At 41.6% G+C, this 23,676-nt stretch overlaps 1 protein-coding gene across 2 annotated transcripts in view; it reads right to left on the bottom strand.

The window, feature by feature from the left end:
* Positions 1 to 23,676, bottom strand: part of LOC144763264 (ribosomal protein S6 kinase alpha-2) — a 1,818,960-nt gene that overhangs the window by 739,377 nt on the left and 1,055,907 nt on the right. For both annotated transcript variants that reach the window (XM_078648717.1, XM_078648718.1), the window contains exon 9: positions 11,242 to 11,312. In XM_078648717.1, coding sequence (XP_078504843.1) covers positions 11,242 to 11,312 — 71 coding nt within the window. The remainder of the gene's footprint in view (positions 1 to 11,241; positions 11,313 to 23,676) is intronic.

The raw sequence follows: 23,676 nt of genomic DNA, 5'->3' as shown, positions 1-23,676 counted from the left end.
TCATTTAAAGGTAGTCACATATTCAATGTTTATTAAACAGCAGTCACAATTAACAGAAAATGAAAAATAAAGATTTTATCCACCAAAGTGCAATAGGACCTAGATTTCTTCATTAGTTTCTTCTTACAGCTTATGATACAAAATGGTCATGCTGCAAGTCTCTGAAGTAACTGAAGCATGGCAAAGAGAGGCCATAGTTGGGACTATCATTGTCAGATGGCAACAGGAAAGTGAGGGTTAGTGAATCAGAAACCAAAAAATCTACCTGAGAAAACTGCCACATCGTACAGCTTTATTTTGACCTCAACTGGAACGATTGAGGACATATTTCTATTATGATTACTATTCTATCCATTCACTCCATCTCCTCATCCTTGTAATACAGAGTTTTATCGGAGGTGTGAGCAGTAACCTAACATTTACCTGCTAACTATAAACAAAGTCCCATAAGCTACAATCAGTAAACCAAACCTGCAAAGCAATATATCTGTTATCAGGAGCAGGACAAATTGTGGACACATGGAGAAGTAGCCTCACATTAGTATGCCAACAAACACCAACAATAAACATGTATTCCACAGCAGGACATACCTCGTACATTTTGCCCCAGAAACCTCAACTCTTCTGAGTAGTCATATCATCAAGCCCTTACCCACTACACAAATTATAATGGCCTTTTGTAATAGGGACGTATGTCTATAACAAATAAATACTGTGGTTCACTAGAGCATAACTTAGAGATCTTAACTTCATCCTTCCTTTGCTCAGTTTGTAACTGACAATAGCTCCTACAAGTCCCCAAGTATTTATTTTATTTATTTATTGATTGCCATTTATAAAGCGCGAACAAATACCCGCAGGCGTCTCGGCGCTGGACAATTCGCATAACTTCAGCTCGTTATTAGATGCTCCAAAGGATTTTTGATGGAAGCTATTGATTAAAGAGCCATGTCTTTAATCTCTTGCGGAACTGGAGGAGTGAAGGGCTTAGCCTGATGTCTTGAGGCAAGGTGTTCCATAATTTGAGAGCCGCAACCAAAAAGCGGCGGTCGCCCCAGGACACTGTTTTGGACCGTGGGATCACTAACTGGTTAAGAGTGGAGGAACGGAGATGTCTGGAAGGTTGATAGGGAACCAACTGGTCCTTAGGAAAGTGCGGACCTTGATTGTTTAGTGCCTTGTACACTATACAAAGAGCTTTAAACTTGATCCTATTCCGGATCGAACCTAGACAAAATATTGCTTATACAGATTGTTGTCATGAAGCACAATTTCGGCTAAAACCAAACGTTCTGGCATCCCCAAAATTACCAGAAAATGGGATGATCATTGACAACTCAGTGGATGGCCTAGCAATCACTAAGAGCTGGGTTCAGAATGTCTCTGTGTCTTCCTCCCAGACTTTACACCATCAAATTGCAATATTGTATGCAGGAAGTAAGCTGTATCACTTATGCACTCATTCTTGCCAGCTCCTTTACTTGCAATAGGAATTATAGCTCCCAGGTTGATTTCAAGGAAAATCTTATAGGGAAATGCATCTGCAGCACAGCTTCACCTCCTTTGTGCCCTCATTTATCGTCCCTGAATAAACCTCAGACTACCTTCTCTTTCATTCGACTTGATCTCACTAGTATGTGTACTTGCCCTTTATAACTCTTGTCTTGGAAGATCTCACCCAGTATTGTATTTTCCTGACCTCTAGAGAACGCTTCCTAGAGCTAATAAAACAATACAACACTTCCATCACAATTAATCACCACTACGACGGATTCCCGGGAAAACATTTACCACTACAGTGAGGTAAGTTACAACGCATTACATTTACAACACATAGGTAGTAAATGTTTAAGGTACTTCGGGATAAGAGTTGAATAGGATTGTCATAAGCTTGGATTTTCAGGGTTCTGGGTAGGGGTGGTCAGAACTCACGGAGTTTGACTCAGCAGATTCCGCTGAGTTACATAAAAACTCCAAGGAGTTCTTTGAGCAGGCAAAATTGGCACGTCACGCTGATTTCTAATGCCAGAGAATGTTCCATACGGCAAATCAGAGCAAACAGCACAATACGGTATGCCAGAGGACACTGCTTCTGTGCTGTCGCTTGAGTAGATTTTCTACTCAAGCAGCAGCTTTTTCACCTTGAACTGTTGCAACTGCTCGCGACAGCCGGTGTTGAGAAAATCACTCCTGGTGCCGTCCTAGAGCCTGAAAATTACACTAGGGGATGCCATTTGTCACTCGTGCTAATCAACTTGATGTTGGTGAGCTGCATGCAAGAAAAAAAGCTGCCATGTGGCAGTTGGCAGAGTTTTGCCAGAACTCCACGTTAGAAGCGTAATGCGGAGTGGGCAAAAGTTTGCAAACTCCACTGGCAGAGCGGAATGTATCACCCACCCTAGGTCTGAGATGGGTAGTGGTAAGGAGTAGTAAGAGAATCTTTTGGGGGTTCAGTGCTGGCTAGTTGTAAGGAGCAGTAGGATTTTTTAGGGTTGAGGGAAAGGTAACATTAAGTGGTTTGTAAAGTGTTTTTGGTGTTCAGGTAAGGGTATGGTTCAGAGGTAATAAGGGTTTTTATGTTTCAGGGTCAGGTAGCATTAAGGACTAGTACGGTGTGTTTGAGAATCAGGAAGAACAGGGTTAAGGTGTTTTAAGGTGTTTTTATGGTTTAGGGAATGGTAGCATTATGAGGCAGTAAGTAGTGTTTAGGTTTCATTGATGTGCAGTGTTAAGTTGTGAGTACCGTTAAGGAGTAGGAAGGGATTTTTTAGGGTCAAGGAAGGATAGTGTTAAAAGATAGTAAGGATTTCTTTGAGTTAAGGGAAGGGTAGAACTGAAGGATAGTAAGGGATTTTTAGGATTCAGAGAATTGGTAATGCTAGGGATAGTGAGGGTCTTTTAGGGTCAGAGATGGGTTTCCTTAAGACACAGTAACGGTTTTTAAGGAAGAGTAACATTGCTGGTTAGTAAGGAGTTTTTATGGTTTAACATCCCTGCGGGTGTATTAAATGGTTAATTTTGTTTAGTGGAAGCTACTGCTGAGAGGTAGTAAGTCTATTTTGGGGTTTAGGGATGTGCATTGTACAGTGTTCGAAAGTGTTATAATGTAATGAAAGGTTGCTGTTTGCATTGAAATGGTAAATGCTACGGTGGTGACTGAGAATGCATTGTTATTGTGGTCATTGGTATATATGCATGCGTGGTAAGTGTGATGAATGGTGTTAGTGGTTGTTGTTGTAACCTATATTCCTTCCACAGCAACTTTAACATCTGCTAGATGATCCTTCAGCAGTCTTTTTTTTTCAATTTTATTGACTGTATAATTAATTAAAATCATTACAGTAAAATCAACAATAAGACAAATTCTTGTATGTAAAAAAAGGATAAATACTTAAAAAGCTGAAGTTAAAGCAGTCATATATGTAACATCTAACTAAAGTCAGGTAATGTAAACAGTCCATCACCCTGCGTCATCAAAAAAGGGCACTTTGGGCCAAAAGCACTATCTAGCTTCCACCCAAATATCAGGCCTTTCTTGCTTAACTAGAACCTGAGAGATGATGTTCCTAGATAAACTGACACTTCGAGTCTCAAGTCATCCTCTGGGATTTTCTGTTTGGTTTTCCTCCCAGAATTCTGACAGAGTGCCCTAATTAACATTACAAAAAAACAAGTATTTACTAACTGACTTTGGACCTGTCAGCAGTGCGTGATATCATTAACCACGTCCTGCTCCCACCTGAATCAGTTTACCTCTTTTCTAGTACACAAGTCTAGCTTTGCAGTTCTCTTTCTAAAACAGTTTTAGCACATTACAAATCCAAATATGTCATCTTCACAGTGCCACACAGAACGGAACTGCCTCCCAATTTAGTAAACATGTACTTGGTCTCCTTATCCGGATCAGTGAATCTTGCAACATTGGATTTCATATCTAGGCCGATAACACTCAATTATAAAGCATTTAAAGCTACAGGAACAATTTGATGACCAACATCAGATTGTCCATGCATAGCGAAGGTATAAGAGTAGATTATCAAAACCTACTCTGCATGACCACTTTTAAAGTAAGAGATAGTGCTTATGGGCAAATCGATCCTAGGTGCAAACTGAACTGGATAACCTCTGTGGTTTCACCACCGAAGCCTTATGACAAAGTGTGAACTCTTGATGCCATCATCAATGTACTTAAAATTTATTTTTACCACCTATGCCTGCTCAATACTATTTAGCCAATGCCAATTCGTCTACACCACATTTCATTGGTCCTTGTAGACTTAGGGCCTGATTACTAGTTTGGCAGTCTCACTATAGTACTGTCATGGTAGCAGTCCTAAGAAGACTGCTACATTGGCGGTCTCCCACCTGCCGTATTACGATGTCACCGCTAACACCGCATCGGTGTTTCTGACGGTGGTGAATGTTTTTTTCATATGTGCCAATGCATGTGTGTATATTTTGACTGCGCAAGTGTGGAATGTACACAAATGCATGACATATGTGAAAAAATACCTACTCCGAGTACTTTCCCATTTCTGGAGTCCGGACCATATGTGCCCAGTCCAGTCAATAGGTAAAACCAATTTACCTGGATTTTGGCAGTAACAGGGTTGTTTTCTTCTGGGTCAAGATACTGCTGTGCAGGGGAGCCTGGAGGAAGTGATCCACGTCGGAGACTGAAGGGAAGAAATGGAAATTGGTGAGTATGCTTCCCAAATCCTTTGATTCTGCCGACTTAAAGCAGGCAGTGTTCCTACCACAGTCGGCCAGTCGGAAAGCCAACTTGCAAAGTTGCTTTCCCACTACAGACGCTGCAGCAGTCTGCGAATGGCTGGCGGTAGGAGCGGTGCTCCAGCGGTCTTTTGTTCTGAAAACGGACAAAATCATAATATGGCAGGCAGGCCGCCTAGTTGGCGTGTGGTGAATCTGATGACGACGCTACGACCACCGAACCCATAATCAGGCCCTTAATGTCTGGATTGCATGACTGTAATGCCATAACCATTTGTAATTTGCAGAGCGCTCAATGTCAAACTATCCCACTAATCTTGAATGTGTATAAAACTGAGCATATTACCCTGCATTAGAGGCCTTTACACTGGAAATGGGTAACACAGTAAATACAGTTAAAAATAAAGTACCTTTTTGTGAGAAGCTGGTTTGGTATATGGTGCACTCTTATGTAAGTGAGCACCTTGCACCAATCCAGACACCCCTTATGGTGATTTCAGCGGCCTTAGACAACCTTAGAAAGCTCTCTAAGTGGTAGCTGTGGAGAGCAGCCTTCAGGCTCAGTCCAGAAGGAGTGTAAAGCAGCTTGTTTCAGCAGAACATAATCTTATAAGTATGGATTAATTGAAAAAGAACAACAACAACAAAAAATATCTACTTATTATAAGACACTCACTAACACATTGAGAAATCTCCTAGCCAGAGATATACACAATATTTTTCAATATAAACAGGTAAGTAGCACGTAATACACAGTGGTCACCAGGGGGACTTGAGTCAAGACTATACCCAGGAGATGTAGAAGTCCAAGGGACACAAGGAACCACCCGAGGTAAGTAACCAGGAACCCCACGGAGGCCATGTGCAGACTGGAAACACGACCGCTGGCTCAATACAAGTCTATGGGTAAGTTGCGGTTGCAATTTTAAAGAAGAGGGACAATTCTCAGTGGACCCAGAAGGAACCCCGTGGAAGAACTAAGGTTCAAGAGCCACCACAAGTGTGGCTACCCTAGAAACCAGGATACCTAAACCGGGGAAACCAGGTGCATTGATGTGAAGTGTCGTCGGAAACAGTTGTCGAACCCAAAGGAGACTTCAGGAAGATGCCGCACTAGGGAAGGAGGAAGTGTCTGGTGGAACCGAAAGGGGGATTCAAGTTGAGATATACCTGCAAGCAAACGGCACAGAGTTTCGACCACTCAGGAGCGACCAGGAGGCACAGAAGACGAATGCCCACCGATGTCAAGTGTTGCAGGAGAGATGATGGTGACCATGGAGCTGCAGCAGTGCGGACCAGGCGATGCTGTGGAAGACCAGGAGCTATTCACGAGCTGTCGGATATCGAGAGTTATGGAGTTGGTGTCAGTAGGGAGCTCTAACAAGCCTTGTCAACTGCACAGAATATGGAAAGTGAAGAAGGTGTAGTGCCAGGACCAGCAAGGTCCAGGTGACACACCACAAGCAGAGGAGTCAGGGCACACCCGAGCAATCAGAGGAGCCCACAGAATTCAAAGATGACCCTCAAGAGGACCCACAGGCCGGAGGCACAAGAGTCACAAGAGGACCTTGAGCAGCTCACCAAAGATACAGGCCCACGGTGCAAGTAATGTGGTGAGGATAAAGATCATGGTTGCAGGAGATGCTTGAGGTTGGGGCTTCTTGGACCCGGAAGATCTTAGTGGAAGGAAGCCAACAAGCCTTTGCAACTGCAAGTCAACGCAGGGCAGAGGGGTTCGATTCCTGCGGCTCTGATGAGGGATAATGGCCTCAATCTTGGTGAGAGGACAGGGAAGGCCTCATGGGGTATAAAGAACCACCACCTGTGTTGCTGAGCCTTCTGGAGTCCGGGAGAGTCCAGGATGAGCAGACCAGTCAGCTTAGTTGTGGTGCCTGCAGATGCACAGAAGTGACTCCTTCACTTCAAGGGAGATTCCGTCAGGAGTCTTGGATTCCTGTATGGTGCACATGCTTAGACGTTGCAGCAAATGAGCAGGGCAATGAGATCAGGAGCAGCAGGAGTCTTCCCATTTGCAGACTTGATGCCCAAAGCGAATACCAGCAATGTCCAGAGTGCCCAGATGGTTGAAGAAGAAGTGGTGTCTTGAAAATGTTTCTTGTCCCAGGATGAATCTAGGAACCCACCTTCAGGTAAGCCCTTAAGTACCCTAAGGAAAGGGTTGGGACGATTCCGGGTTCCCTCTTAGGTGAGGGGTTGGACAGTGGGGAAGATACTCCCATGTCCTTTGTCTAGTTCCGTGACCGAGTGAAAGCCAACGGCTCCCTGAGCAGGTTTGAACTGGACTATGCAGGGAGGACACCAAATCTGCCCCTCAAGCAGACTGAGTGGCGCTGGCAAGTGCTCCCACATTGCCCCAATATACTAAATCTTGTCTGGGAGGTGGTCACACCTCCCTGTAAAGGATACCTATTCTTCTGCCTTCCTCTGCTCGAGCTTGGCTCAGCAGCAGGAGGTCAGAATCATGTTTCTGGTCGGCAGCTTCCATGTTGTGCTGTCTGGGTCTAGAAGACTACTACCAAGAGTACTGATGGCCTCCCCGAAGAGCTTCACAGTGCATGGAATCATACCTCCCACCTTGTTTACCGTGTGAGGGTATGGTGCCAACATGTTTGATACCTAACATGATAGGGCTTGTTATAGTCAGTTTAGAGATGGTCATTCCTTAACAACGCACGGACACTCTATATATCGTAATGGCTGTTGCACTTACAGCCCAGGAGAATTGACTCCAAAGGCTGTAGGGGTGACCTGCTCATGCAGGGACACCCTCATACTTATAACCGAGCACCCTGCCTTCAGGATTGAAAAGGCCTGTGCCCTTGGATACAGGCAAGCCTATGTTTATCGTAAGTGGTGCTAGCACCAGCTTCCACAGGTTGCAATAGCAGGCCTGTAGTTACTGTTTGACTGGTCCCTCATGGGTGGCATAATACATGCTACAGCCCCTGGTGGACCCCTGGTGAACCTATTCCCTGGGTACCTCAGTACAATATACTGAGGACTGATAAGGGTACACCAGTGTCCAATCTGGAATATACCTAAGTACTTACCATACCAATTTAGGGGAGAAAGCACAGAGACTGGGGCCCTGATTAGCAGGGACCCATTCATACTATATCTGCAAAAAGGAGCCTAGAGGGTACAAAGGAGAAAGACGGGTTTCCCTCCACTCATAAATCACATTAATAAAAAAAAAACGTTCTCCAAGGCAAAGGAAATCGTGTATAGATCGCTTTGGTTTTCTACTCGACGATGTGTATGCATCACAAGACTTTCAATTTTCTGCAAAAAACCTTTTTCTTACTTATGGTTAATTGCCACACTTCCATGCCTAAAAAGTTTTATAAAAAACTCCTTTCCACTGACAGTCTTTCTGAAGGAAAACAAATGGTGACAGATTTCTATATCGTGTGAAAGGCGTGCCTGTAAATTTTAATTACTTCGCCACTATTACAGAGTGTACTTATCTGTCACTCTTTTGCACCTACACATTTCTTTGTTGTTTTTTGGACACTTTTTTGTTTTAGACAAAGTGACTACCAATGATGAGAGCAGTGGGCTTATCTGGTGAGTACCTGCCAGTTACCCCTTTGGTGGTTCGCCCGTGAGGGGTCACTTTGTCTCCTTCACATTTTTTCACTGAAAGTTGTTGTGTACTGCTCATTTAGAAGCGGTGTGGGAGATTAAAAGATATATAAATCAGTCACCATTTGTTTTCCCTCAGAAAGACTGTCAGTGGAAAGGAGTTTTTTATAAAACTTTTAAGGCATGGAAGTGTGGCAATTAACCATAAGTAAGAAAAAGCTTTTTTGCAGAAAATTGAAAGTCTTGTGATGCATAGACATCGTAGAGTAGAAAACCAAAGCGATGTACACACGATTTCCTTTGCCTTGGAGAACGTTTTTTTTTTATTAATGTGTCCCATTCATACTAGTCAGAAACAGCGAAACGCCAGGCAAAAAGTGGGGGTAACCATAAAAGCAGATCTTACTTTCCTACACTTGTCCAGAAGGTCTTCACAGGGGAGCCCTAATCCAGCTAAATGTTGGATCACTATAGAACCAACCAAATATAAGCAGTATGGTGGGAGAACTCCCTGCTGGCAAAATTCACTATCTTAAACACCCTACTCCACTAACATAAAATTAAATGGGATTTCCTGACATTCAGGAAATTGTTTGAAAGCCTATTTCTCCTGAAGGTCATTGCCATAAACCACTCCTCCGTTCTGTACACACTATGGGGCTCATTAGGATGGCAGACGGACCTTCGTCCGTCCGCCACCTAAGAGGAGGAGGGACCGTCCGCAGGGGCAGCGGCGGTCCCTCCGTGCTAATTAGGATGTGACCGCCACCCTGGCAGTCACATCCTGTATTTTTAACATTGCGGCGGGTGCTGCTTGAAGCAGCACACGCTGCAATGTTAAAAAAACATGTTTTCCTTTGCGTGCACGAAGCTGCAGGCACCGCGTGGTGCCTGCCGCTTCGTGCACGCAAAGGCAGGGGGGTACCATAGGTACCCCCCATGTGCACCCCCCTTCACCCCTGGGGGCACGCAATGGGCCCCCAAAGAAAATTCCGTATGCCTTTGCACGGCGGAAATGCCGCCGTGTAAAGGCATAGCACTGCTGACATCCTAATATGGCTGGCGGTGTCTGATAGACACCGCCAGCCATGTTAGAGCTTTTCCGCCGCGGATGGAAGGCGACCATGGCGGAAAAGCGGCGGACGGAAAAAAGATCCCCCAGCCATCCTAATCTAGCGGGGGGTCTTTTTTCAGTCTGCAGCGGTTATTCCGCATCCTCCGGGCTGGCGGTGGCTTCCGCCGGCCCGGAGGATGCGGATTAACCGCAATCCTAATGTGCCCCATAGTCTGTGACTACAATGCCACTTTGGCTATTTGTTTGCAATGTATTGGCCCCTCTGTTCATTCCTGTTACCCACAACCCATCGACTGCAAAGCTGTATTAGTACACAAAATGATAAAGAACAAACAATCACAATGACTGAATTAGAGTACTTTCTTTAAAATTTCGCTTAATTTCTTTAAAATTGTACTCTACTCACAAATGTGTGCACTGTTTTGCATTTAAAATTTCCTTCAATTTCATGTTGTCTTCTAGACATGGGGTTCTTAACTTTGTTCCATGAACCCCTGTGGGTACTTGGGTGCTCCACATCCATTTAGAAGATTAAATAATACTGATATATTAATTAAGTATATATACATGAAAAAAATCAATATCAAAAATTGAAAGGTTTAACATGCTCAGAACGTTTGAAAGAGTTTGAAACTGGAGCTTGATTAGTAGGACCAGTGCAAGTACAACAAATGCAATCAAGTGTGGACGATGATTCTTCACCCTAATTGAAGCAATTGATATAAAAGGAGAGCTTGCATTAAGAGGCAGAACAACAGAGTGATACACTGGAGTCTAAAGGATCATTTCGTCTTTTAGAAAGAAAACTAAGGGCATATTTACAAGGAAGTGGAAGAACACGGCGTTAGCCTCCTTGGTTTAACGCCGCACTCCGCCACTTCTGAAACGCAGGGCTGCACCGTATTTACAAGCATGCATTGCAGCCTTGTGTTTTCCCCTTTGCTGGCTGTAATTTAGCTGCCTAGCGCCAATGCAGGCATCCTTGCATAGATTGAGGGGAATGATTGTTTATGTGCAGGAAGATCCCTTCCTGCACATAAACATTGAAATGGCATTTTGAAACTTCTATCTGTGTTGCTTAATGCAGTACACATAGAAGTTGCTAAACATAATTTAATGCTTGTTTGATTAATTAGGTGCAAGAAGGGACACCTTTCTGCACATAAACAATCAAAGGCATTTTGCGGTATTTACGTGTGCTGCCCAAAGCAGCACACATGTGAACAACAACAACAAGGAGAAATGAAATATTTCTCCTTACCTGTTGCCCCACAGCAAGACCAGGTTTTCCCTGGTCTTAATTTTGGTGCTGCCCCATATTAACACTACCCTTGTAAATATGGGGCAGTGTCAAAATCAATGGGTGTTGCGGTCGAGCCCCCACCACAACACCCATTGCCTTTCACGCTAAGTATAGAGTGAAAGGGTGCCTTATTCACAAGGCGGCGTGAAGCCACATGGCTTAACACCGCCTTGTGAATAAGGTGAAGCCCCTATTGCCACAACATCGAGAAAACGTTGTGGTGGCGATAGTAACTTGTAAATATGTCCCAAATTCTGATAAGCTTTTACCTTCCCATTAAAGTGTATATTTTTGTATTTTTTGTTGCTGAATTAAATACACATTTTATAATGAGTATTTGCTTAACATATACTGGTTTCTGTAGTTTTGTGTAATGTTTTGATGTTCAAATTATAGAAATTGCATAGACAGGGGTCCCTATATTCCAGTAGTAATTCAGTGGAGGTCTGCAGAAGTCAGGATCTTAAAAAACCCTGTTCTAGACAATAAATAGGAACTATTTAAATAAAATAGTGCTGTTACTCACTTGAGGATGAGAGCCATTGTCTCCTTTCGGTCCTTTCCCTGGAAAGGTAGCGAGCCCGTGAGCATTTCAAACTGGAAAAAATCCATATTATACAATTGATGAGTTCAATGACAATCAGGAAAACAGAACATATGATTATGCACAAAAGATTTACGCTGAGATCACAAACTGATTGTTAATTGATTGGTGGCAATTGACTGGATACCCAGCACATCCAAAAAAAGCTCACAATGTCTGCTCCTGTTTGCGATCATTCAGACAGATGTCACATGTGAACCCACAATACAGTGACTACTTTGCATAAGTATGTTTTTTCTGTGTTTGATGAACTCCAAAGAAACACAATCTGTTAATACATCACTTAAAAAAGTTATGACCTTCATTACACCAATGCAAAAAGATTATAAGTTATTAAGTACAGTACCCAGTGTTAGAAAGGGTTATTTGGTTGAGGTGTAAATTATACAATTCTGTTTCATAAAATAAGTTTACATTGATTTTTAAATCACCGTTCCCCCTGGTACACTGTGCCCAAGCGGCTGCCCTTTTGTTTGAGTCAGCATCAAATGTTATTCACCTTCTAACTTCTAACTCTCAAGCTTTCCTGAAATGTATGTTCATTTGGCTTATTTCCAGGACATTCCCAAACAGGGAAGTAATGTGAGATAAGTTGTCAGTTGGGGCACAACAGCTCAAGTGGGGTTCCCGTCTTTGGTTGATTCTTCCTCGACTTGGTCTGAATATTTTTGGGAGAAACCGCATCAGATCATGTATTACTGAAAATAAACTGACCTAAAAGCCTGCTTTTCTAAAATTGGTAGGCAACTGTCCAGAAAATCATTTCCAGCATTACTTACATACATTTTTGCTGCACTTTAAATGGAAATGAAGAAGTGTAGGTACTCATTATTCAGAGTACCTGTGTTGCTCGATATGAATTTACCCTAAAGGAATGAAAAGACAAGAGGCATTTGGCAAATTAGGAACAAGTTGGATTAATTAAACGCAGCAGCGGAGAGAGTGTCGACGGAATGCGTCTGAGAAAAGTCTCTTGAAAGTTTTGGAATGTTTTATACACATCTTGTGAAGTACCATAAACCGATTGTTACATTCTCAAAATACATTACAGTTGTAAATTAACAAGATTGGGCATCTTGATAAGGACACAGATGGCTTTCGACCTCGAGGAGAGCTAGTGTGGGCCAGCGTTTATGTGTCCAGATGTCCAGCATGAGGAACGCATGATCTCTATATGTGGTGTGCATGTTGTGTCCTGATTGGCAGAGTGTTTCTATCTAGATGTGACAGCTAGCTTTGTGTTATTTCTGGGGAATGGAAGCCTTCAGCCAAACGTATTTTGTTGGGGCAATTTCTGTGGACCTTTTTGTGGTGTAACTATCTGTGGGATCGATCACGGTATTCCCTGGGCGTGCGTTTATCTTGGGTTAAGAGAGACCCCACCTGTGACCTGTTATTCTATAGGCATGGGTGTGGCTAGCAGGGTCTGTCTGACCTTGTATCTGACTCTGGGTTGATGGGAAGGTCACCTTGGGTAAATCCGATAGCAATGGTATGACTTCACTGGAACTCCTAAAAATAATACGGCAGTTACTGGTGTCAAAGTCAAAATCAACTTAATTCGGCTGATTATGTGTCATTTTTTATCAACATTCTCAATAGCTTGTTTACAGTTGTCATAGGGTACACTGAGATTGTTTATACTGATATTGGCATAGTCAATCATTCCTAGATCATGACATATATTGACATTGCTTTTACAGGTAACAACATTGGGCCTCCTTATGATGTCGGTCGAAAGCAATCCAACAGGCTCCTTGTCGGAATCGGTTCCAACCGACTCGCGCTCAGTGAGTCCATCCGACCGATTGCAATGGCTCAGAACACAGTTCAGAAAGTCTCCCATTGACTTCAATGGGATCCTGTCTTCAGACCAACAACACAGGCTCCCATTGAAAATAGGGGTGGTTGCTGATAAAATTGCACCCTGTTGCAGGCACCCAATGGTACTCATCATGGTACTCATTGACAACTTATTTACCCATTCCAACACCTGTGTGCACCTTAAAATGGTGAATAGTTAAGTACCAATATTATCTCAGGGGCCAACACCTTTTAATTTTCTATTGAGGACAATATTCAAGTCAAAATGATTACTTTTAGGAATAGGTGAATGAGGCTTCCCAACCCTATTGGGTGTAATTTCAAAACATGACCTTGCTGTGGTCCTTCAAAATGTTCCCATGTGTAAATTCCTAAGTTGAACGTTTCAAGCTCTATCAATGGAAACAGCTTTTGTTAAACATTCCTGTGTTTTGGTCAGCTTGACTGCTCTGAATTTGGGTCATACGGATTTACAGAAAAGATTTACACCTATCAGGGCTTTTTGTTAATGGGTATGAAATGTTTAATTTTCTGAATTCCATACTTTTCATTTTTCATCAGAATTTTCTATCCACCCCTAGTTAAAACCACTTTTTGTTTTGTTTTGCTTTACATATGTTATAGGTCATTGTAACAACATTTCTGTAATGGAACTAGAGTTAATGCCTCAAGTTCAGTTACTGTGGCCAAGCACTAACATGTAGAATTTAGTAGTGTTGTTTAGGTATGATGTTTATGGCACTTTGTGCCATTCAGGGCAAACATACTGTGTTTGTTTGTTCCAAAATCTCAGACATTGCTTATATACATTGTCAATCATGTCTTGGTTAAGCCCACAGGAATATTTCAGTCTCATTGATTTCGTATTTCATGTTTGGGCGTAGTCTTCAGAGTCAATTGTAAGGCATGAGGGACCATTTTAGAGTTAGCAAGTGGCCCGGTATCACTGGGGAGTGATTGCTGACAAAACCATTTGAAAAATAGATGATATTGAAAAGATCTGCTTTATTTTTTCTATACACCATTTCTAAGATGCTTTGTCAGCACTTGCTCCTGATTATAAATAAGCCATCTTAGAATGGTAGATACTCTATTATCATTTTACTTTACTTTTCTAATATTACCATCATGCATATAACCAATTAGAGATTGATGAAGAAGCCCTGAGGAGTGAGTGCTGACAAAAGAATGTGGAAAATGGATTCTATAGAAAAGAAAGCAATACTTTTGCTCTATAGAGTCCATTTTGAAATGTGTTTGTATTTACTATCCTGTAGACAAATATGCATTGTTTGAGCCTCATGCATGCCATTAAAATATCCAACCCATTGGCTTTGCCAGTGCTTATTTTCTTTTCAATTTATCTCTCAAAAATGCTATACTTTTAGGACATGGTCCTTTGATCAACATTTTGGTTTTTATGGTCTGGCTTGACAGCACAGCTGTCACCAGACAATAATGTGAGAATCACTGAGAGAAATGCTTTGGCTCAGCCGAGGCATTGGGAGCTAGGAGAACATGTTTTGATTTGGAAGAAGTTGTGTGCTTCCACAAAATAAGGATTGCCTTCCACCAGCTGTGATTATTTTGTTTATTTATCCAGCTGCCTGAGCTTGTACATTCAAAGGCACACACCTGACCTTGTAATACTATTAAAGTGTCTTTGAAAACTAGATAATTTACAGTGTGTTTCTCTGGCAACAGGTCAGATGAATCACCTGACCTTATGTGATAAAACACAAAGTTGTGAGGATCCTACGGAGAGACGATCTTAGGCACCATTCACAAAATTGTCCCACTGAGTTCAGGAGATGATTGGGATGAATTTGTGTGATTCCACTAAAAACAGTGCATGTGTTGCACATTTTGGCTTGAGGCACAATTTAAACTCGATGCAGCAGAACTGAGTTGGTTATGGTGGCAAGGCAAGCCAATGTTCATGGCTGTTGGCCTGATTCAATTATTATGAAATATTATGGTAAAGACACTAATCCTGACATAATTATTGTGAAAAGTGTATGCTAATGTTGAGACTCATTTAGGTGCTAATTGTTATTACTTTATATTAAAGCTTACACCAAGGTACTTTGTTGCATGGAGTCTCACAGATTACCGAAATAGGCAAGGGTTTTGACGTTGGCCAACCAATTTCACAAACTATAAGGGGAGTTTCTTTGTCATGATTCTTGTTAGGCACTGTTGAGAGGGGTTGCACATTGTTTTGCAAACTGTATTTTTCTATAGCTTAGTAATTGTATAACTTTATGCAAGATGGTTTGCAGTTTATGTGCACTTGAACAGGCTGCTGTTGGCTAAAGTGTAAAGCCGATGTTAAAGGAGAAAGGTGTTATCAGTTCATTGGGAAAATCAGGCCAGATTTCATAGGTTTGATCTGTTTATTAGGAAGTGTTATGACAAAGCCAGTAGGTCTAACCTACTTTTTGTGAAATCACACTTAAAAAAAATAGGCTTTTAAGGATGGCATGTTATTACACTGTGCTAATGCCCGAAGGCAGGTACTACATGGAATTTACTTTACACGTAGAAGGGGAGAGGTCCTAAGACTTCACTCTACCACCCCGAACCCCCATTAATTCTCATTGGAACACACAATGAGGGGTGGAGAGCACAAAACAACACATATAACGAAACAGAAAAACTCATCTGTTTTGAAAAACTGCCCTCACTCACATACTGAAGTATGTGACATGCTACATCATTGGGCCTGCTTACAATACACCCTGGTGTAGCCACACTCAGGGCGGAGCATAAGGGAGGGGTAAAATAATAAATCAAACACAACAAAACGTAAGACCACAAAACTCAACCCTTAACACACGTAACATACAGAGTGATAGAACAGTGCATATCACCAAGTGACTGGAACTAGTGATGCAACAGAAAGTACAGTTAATAAGGACGTGATTTAAAACTGGTTCGAGGATACCAACCCAAACTTTATTTCAAGGTTCCGCCACCAGGATTAAAAAAAGAAGGATGGGTAGTGTCTAGAAGAGATCGTGAGGTTTCTCAAGACACCCCTCCAGGTACTGCTAGTGTCAACATGTTTCAACCGACTTACTGTGCCTGAAAAGGTCACCCTGGTCTTCTTCAGGACTGATGTCGCTCCCAGTACCACCTTTGGCCCCACCGTATTTCGGTCGGTATGCCACAAAAAACACAAGCCGGTCTGACTAGATCCTGGCCCCTCTCGTCACGTGTGGAAAGTACTCCCAACATTGTAGGAGAACACAAACAAGTTTATATAATATATAAACTAAAACTGATGTCAGGCAGGAGGGTATCCTAGGAGCACAACTGTTCCGTAGGCTTGCCCTGTCTCCTCTGCCTGTTGTCCGGATCACCGTGAAGACCACTACATGGAATTTCACAGATTACTGTAGTAGGCAGGGGCTTTGGTGTTGATGATCTACCCAAACAAACTGTGGGGACAGAAGATATGCACTAGAATAATCCTTATTAGGCTCTCTTAGAAAAAATAGTATCATTTTTTGCCAGTTGTAATTTGGTATACTTTTATACTATTAAGACAATATGACAGATGTTAGCCTTGTGGACAGTGTCTACTCAGTACAATGGATTAACTTGGTTATGGTGACAAACCAATAATAAAGGCTATATGCCTTATTGTTAATTATAAAAAGCTATGACAAAGGCTGCAAGCCTTACATTAATTGTGAAAAGTATATGTTAAATTCAAAAGGCACTGAAGGATGGATTGGTATTACTCTGATTTAAATACAAATTTTCTTTCTCACAGGGAATGTCATAAATTACCTTAATAGCTAAAGGTCTTGATGTTAGTGTCCTCTTCTGCCAAACCATGAGTAGAGAAGATTTGCGCCGTGTGCACCCTTTAAAGCTTTGTTAAGAGAGATACTATTTTTCTTTGACAACTGTAATTTTGAATAGATTTGCAATTTATTACTGAATGTATAATGGTTGCCTTGTGGGAAAGTGTGTGCTCAGTACAGTAAGTTATTAGAAAGGCAATAGGTGTAGTTTATTTATAGATAAAAGCATAAGGTAATACCAGCTAGGCACTGGCGTAGCTAGGGGGGGCGGTGGGGGGGTCCGCCCCAGGCGGCACTACTTTGGGGGCGGAGGGCGTTGTCCCGAGTTTGACAATTAAAGATCACTTCTTTAGATTCCAGATGCACAAATTGATTTTTACGCATGCTATGGCTGTGAGCAGATTATGCAGTGACTGGACAAGAATCCAGAGCACACTTAGTATATCAAATCAAATTTCAATCTTCAAGTGGTCAAATGGCCAAACCAATGGGATAGATCAAACAGACATAAGTTTTCAAAAAGTTTTATTTTTCAACAGTGTTCTTTTCTCAGAATCACTGTGCCTGTCACTCTAGCCTACACGTGTTTCATCACAGCATGTGGCTGTGAATCTTCAGGGCTGATCTAAATGATCGAGGCGCTTTATCGGGAGACCGGTGATAATTCCGTCCCGGTCCTAATCGGGATGTTTCTGTATACACGAGAGCGGTACCGAAAATAATCGGTTTCCGTTCCGTCAGAATGGGGGTAGTGTGTGAGTTTACACAGCGTCGGTATTTTCGGGCCGTTTGTTGCCCGTGGGTTGAGCTAGGTGCAGCTCCTGTTTCCAAGTGCGGGTACAGAAACACTGTTGAAAAATAAAACTTTTTGAAAACTTATGTCTGTTTGATCTATCCCATTGGTTTGGCCATTTGACCACTTGAAGATTGAAGATTGAAATTTGATTTGATATACTAAGTGTGCTCTGGATTCTTGTCCAATTACATTAGAGAGAGGTCCTTGATCCTTTTCTCTTACAGAGGTTAAGGTTTTCCTCTGCCAAGAAGCACCTAATTCTATACCATGACATTGTAATACTTACCGTGATAAGCTGAGCGCCACATTTCTGAACACTTAAAAACCTGTTCACAGATTGTATAAAGATTATGCAGTGACGGTCTGGCTGCTCACAGACAACCGCCGCACATGTGCCCACCGCCCCCAAAGTAGTGTGCAAACCGCAAAGCAAATGATCTCTCGCCACTCAATGTGTGCTCCCTTTGGCCAAAGGCATGGCGCTCATGTTTGTATTATTGGATTGGATGCTGTTACTTGCTGGTTACATGCAGATCTTTACAGCAGGTGCATTAACTCACGAAGTTGTCTTTCTAGACTTCTAACCTGTAGGTGACGAGATCTCTGCTGAAGGTGCATTACCCTCCGAGTTGTCTTACTGAAAGTCCAACCATGAACTTTCGGGTTTTCATCTTCTTCCTAGAATTCTGTCTTGCAGCCTGCAGGTTACGCACAAATCTCTTTGGCAGGTTGGTGAGGCCTATCAGTTGTCTCTTTCAGTTTTAAAAAGTGGTTTGAAAATGACATACATACGTTCCCAGGTACGTATAGAAGGAGAAGGTTGAGAGCTGAATTGCGCTATGAAGTCATACAACTCTGATGTGATCTGCAGCATACTGATGGCGGAGGGTAGTTTATTTCTCATAATACATGGCCACATCTTTACCCTTCTTCCTAAAATAATAAATCATTAGTTGCTTGTTCCTTTTCCAAAAATAATATGATTGATAATACGCAGAATAAATATGAAATCCGTAGTGCGAAATAAAACACACCAGTATGAACACCAATATAAAGTTCATAATTTGTTGGAAAATATGTTGGAAGCAGTTTTATGTAGGCAACTTCCTAAAATTATTGTATTTCAGATATTGGATATGATGGAAAGACAATCCCGGCAACCAAAAAAAAATAGCACTGCCATAAATGTTTTTGCTCTGCTGACTGTTCTTTGCAGTGTTGGCATGCAGAAGCATGCACTCTCTCTCTATCCTACCACTACTCTAACCGTACTGGGCCCTCCTACAACTAAACTCTATCTAACCCTGAGGTGACAGTCCTCTGCTGTACTTTTTTTATCTTTTAGAGTATTATATAGCGCGAACTAGACCCAAGACATTAGGTAGATTGGAATACTGTATTTTTTCAACTGCAAATACCGGAATGCATTACTTTGACGCCCTTGCATCCCAGATTTAACTGAGAGTTTCTGCCATTAACATTACCTGTAATGGATGAGGCTGTTATCACCCCCTCCACCCCCCCCATTGTTTTCTTGTTGGTGACCCTCAGCCAGGAATGCGAACAGTGCTTCATGTGTGAAATGTTCCCCTGCACCTGGCTTTCAGTTTCCACACTGCTTTCTCTTGATGCCGAAAATACATATTTCATAGCGAAGATATTAACCCCCTGAGTGTGAAGCACAAGAACAGATGGGCTGCGAGGAGAGCTACAGTGAAGTAGAGAGTGGTGTTGTAACTTAAACCCTGCCAATCCACCCCTGCTGCTCGCCGTCCTTTTTACCCGGCTAAGGGCGGCAGTCTGAGGAATAACCCCAGGCGCCAGAAGCTCTAGCTACGCCACTGCAGCTAGGCCTCTCACAGTGGGTTGTTGTCACATTACGTTAGGGACCAGAGAAATGTAATAGGTTACATGTCAACTCACAAATTACCATTGTCGGCAAAGGTTATATTGTGGTTGACCCACCCTGACAAACAATGGGGCTAGAAATTCACTGTGATGATTCATGTTAGGCCAAATTAGAGGGGTTAATTATTGATTTGCCAACTGTCATTTAGTATATATATGTAATTTTTTAGATGTCTGCCTGGTGGTTGCCAGCTCCTGTTCACTTCTGTAGGTTTGGGTTATGTTTAAAGTCAACCCATTGGTAAAGGGTTGAGGCTTTATTAGTTAACCATGTAAAGTTCTGTCAGATTCCTTAGGTTGGGCCGGTTTATAGTGAAAAGTTGTAACAAAACATATAGGGCAGTATTATGACTTTGATGGTGTGGCAGCAGGCAGCCCCACCGGCACCCCACTGCCACACTGCCAAAGCCATAATAAGTCCGCCCGCAGGATTGCGGGGGTTCCTGGGACTCTGCAGGAACTGGGGGTGGATGCATACAGGGGGGCACACTATGTGATCCCCCTGCATGTATTCCCTATCGCAGAGGCAACATGGGGTCATATAGGGCCCCCTTTGTTTCCTCACGCCATACTTTTCATGGTGGGCTCACTGCCATAAAAACTGTGGTGCTGAGGAAACTCCTAATATGCTTGGTGGTGCTGCAAAGGCACCACCAGCATTTTAAGGGCCTCAGAATGCTAGGGATCGCAGGTCCCTGGCAGCAGCAGCGGTCCCATGGTGGTCCGATCGCCCAACTTGTATTAGGGCTGTTGGACCATAGGTGCAGGGGGAGCCGCAGTGGCAACATGGGTTTGGCAGTCCATCGGACCGTCAAACTCAAAATAGGGCCCATAGGCCCTACTTAGCCATTTTGAAAAGTGTGTGTTAAAGGGAAACAGCTTTTAAGGTTGGATTTTTGTAACACTGTGATAAACCCTATAGGCTAGCGTTTTGTTACATGAAATCGCACAGATCACAATGGTAGGCCAGGGTTTTGGAGCTGGTGACCCACTTGAACAAATCGTGGGCATAGACTTTTATAGGAATCCTTGTTAGGCTCCATTAGTAGGGATTTTGTTTTATTTTGACAATTGTATTTTGTGCATATTTGTAATTTGATTATGGTACACCTGATGGTTGTAGTGTGGGAAGGTTTAAGAACTAACACAGTAGGTCTGAGGTGCTTATGGTAAAAAGCCAATGATAAAGGCTTGGTTGTATATAATAAAAAGGTATGATAAAGACAGTAAACCTCATACATTGTTTGTAAAAAGTATATGATTGAAAAAATAGGCAATTAAGGGAAGAGAGTAATTACGATGTATTAAAGCTTACAGATAGGTATTTTGCTACATGGAATCCCACATATTACCATAGTAGGTAGCCCCTCTAACAAACCATGGGTATAGAAAATGTGCACTGTCAGAATTTTTGTTATGCCCGCTTAGCGATAGTATATTGCTTTGCCAACTGTAATATTGTATACTTTATCATTTTAGGACTATATCTGAGGTGAAAGTAGGACTTCCCTACTAGTTATGAGCACAGACCTCATTCTACGCTGTCTCAGTTCCTGTCTCCTTCCTTAGCTGTTGTAAATTCCTTCTGAAGTTTCCTTTGTTTATCTGAATGCTAGTATTTCAGAGCGTAAAAAATTGAGTCCATTTGAATCTGTTCTGTATTAAGTTATTCTCTTTTTACTATGCGTACAGTACACAAACCGAAAGCTTCAATATTATACTTGAGAATTCATAGGCAAGCAATTGTTCAGAACACCTTTGTTTTGGAATCAGTTTAATCAATGTTTTTTCATAAATTTTGCCCAGGAAGAAAATCCCCCTTAATTGTGTTTAATTTGCGGTACTTGTACATTTTAAAATATTTATTTCCCTTTCTTCCTGGTTGTATTTCTTTCTTTCTTTCTTCTTTCTTTCTTCTTTCTTTCTTTCCTGCTTTCTTTAATTCTTCTTGCTTTCTTTCTTGCTTTCTTTCCTTCTTTCTTTCTTTATTTTCTACTTTTCTGCTTTCTTTGAACTTTCTAGCTTTCTTTCCTTCTTTCGTTCCTTTCTTTCCTTATTTCTTTCTATCATTCTTTCTTACTTTTCTGTTACTCCTCTTTCTTGCTCACATACCTTCTTTCATTCATTCCTTCCTTCTTTCCTTCTTTCTTTATTTCCTTCCTTCCTCCTTTGTTTTCTTCTTTCTTGCTTTGTTTTTCTTTTTTCTTTCTTTTTTCCCTCTTTCTCGCTTTCTTTTTCTCTTTTTTGTTTCTTTTCTTTTTTGTTTCTTTCTTTCCTTCTTTCCATCTTTCTAGCATTTCTTCCATTGTCTTGCTTTGCTTCTTTCTTTAATTTATTCCTTCTTGCTTTCATTTCTTACCATTTTGCTGTCTTTCTTTCTTGCCTTTTCTTTCTTTCTTCCTTTCTTGTCTCTTTCTTTCTTTCTTTCTTTCTTTCTTTCTAGAGGCTGCCAGCCAATGGCAGAACGATTGGCTTTTTTAGGTCTGTGTTAGGCAGGACTTTTTGATTTTACTTAAATGATGTGTATGCTATGGTTCATTAAAGGGGTTTTCAGCCACACTTCATCCATTTGTCTCTTGTTCTGTCATTCGCCTTTTTCTCCAACTCACTTGAACACGCATCAATAAGCAATGCGTCAGCCCACTTCAGCCATCAGCTTACATCAATATTTTGAGTTAGGACATGCTGCCCTTTTAAAATAAGCACATCATACATAAAGTGTTTCCCATCGGTGTCAGGGAAAACTATGGTAATGTGTCCTTTTTCCAGACCATTTTTTTCCTTTTCCCAATGTCCTTTTTACAGATTTGTGAACATTCAGCATCTCCCATAACAATGAAGTTTTGCAAACATCATGACAAAACAAAACAAAAATATTTAAAAGGCTGGAAGACTACGCCAGACCTATTGACTTTTCCGTTGCATGCTATTTTAATGTTTCCTAAGTAGTTACTACAGCTCTGCATGCAGTGCCATATTCAACTCAGCCACTTCCTCCAAACCAGAAGATCATTATGGAATGCTGTTGCCCGTGGTGTATCATTATTTTACCATTCCAAGATGGCCAACACATTGGTACTACATTTGGCAGCCATCCTTAAACTCTAAAACAATGATAGATTATTTACAATACATTTGCAAGTAAGATTCATGCTCCTATGCTTAGTTTTGGTATTGCAAACATGTGCCCATCACATTTAGCAAGCAGAGTGTTTTCTTTTTTCTACTTGTATTCTTTTAATTTGTCTTGAACATGTTGTTGATTTTGTTTGTGTTTTATGGAGGTTAAGTCAAGAGGGTGAATGAATGGATGAGTCAGTGGATTCATGAATTGTATGCATGACTGCAAATATAAGTGACAGATAAAAGACTGTTGGCTTATGTGTCTACACCAATCAGTGGCACAAAAGGCACTTTCATTCATAAGTCAGGCCTGTTGGCATTTCCAATGCTTGTTTGAAACCAGTAATGATGATATGTTTGTATTCTAGCGCACTGATTTATGAAATTGTGTCAACAAGAAAAGTGTGTAATGTCTATTTAAATGTTGTTGTGGGCTGAATGAAGTAAGTAAGTAATGTGGCTAAGAACACATTAACGTGACAGCGGAACAGAATTTGAGTTGATTACAAAATGCATTTGGGGACTGTTGGTGAGACTCTCACAGCTGAGCTCTATTTCTAAGCAAATTAAATTTACTTCGGTATAATTTAACAACATCGAATGTTCAGATTAATGTTCTTGCCCTGCAACCAATATAAATGTTGTGCTGTGGGAAATACCCATCAGAGTATACACTGCAAATTGGAAGCAATTTGATGCCTTCTCAGTCGGCACAAGGCTGAGAAATATAGATTGTTTTCTTTATTCAATACTGCAAATTCCTACATTTGGAAGGATGGAAGTTGCAGAATTAAACCTCTCCTCATACCATTAATTTACATGTAGTGCTATGGATTCAATTTCAGATTGTTCATATGGTACTAAACTTTTACAGTGAGACCTCTGTTTACT

This window comes from Lissotriton helveticus, chromosome 6 (assembly GCF_964261635.1).
Source record: "Lissotriton helveticus chromosome 6, aLisHel1.1, whole genome shotgun sequence".
Classification (NCBI taxonomy): domain Eukaryota; kingdom Metazoa; phylum Chordata; class Amphibia; order Caudata; family Salamandridae; genus Lissotriton; species Lissotriton helveticus.
Note: the sequence above shows the minus strand (reverse complement) of the source record. Positions and strands in the feature narration are given on the sequence as shown.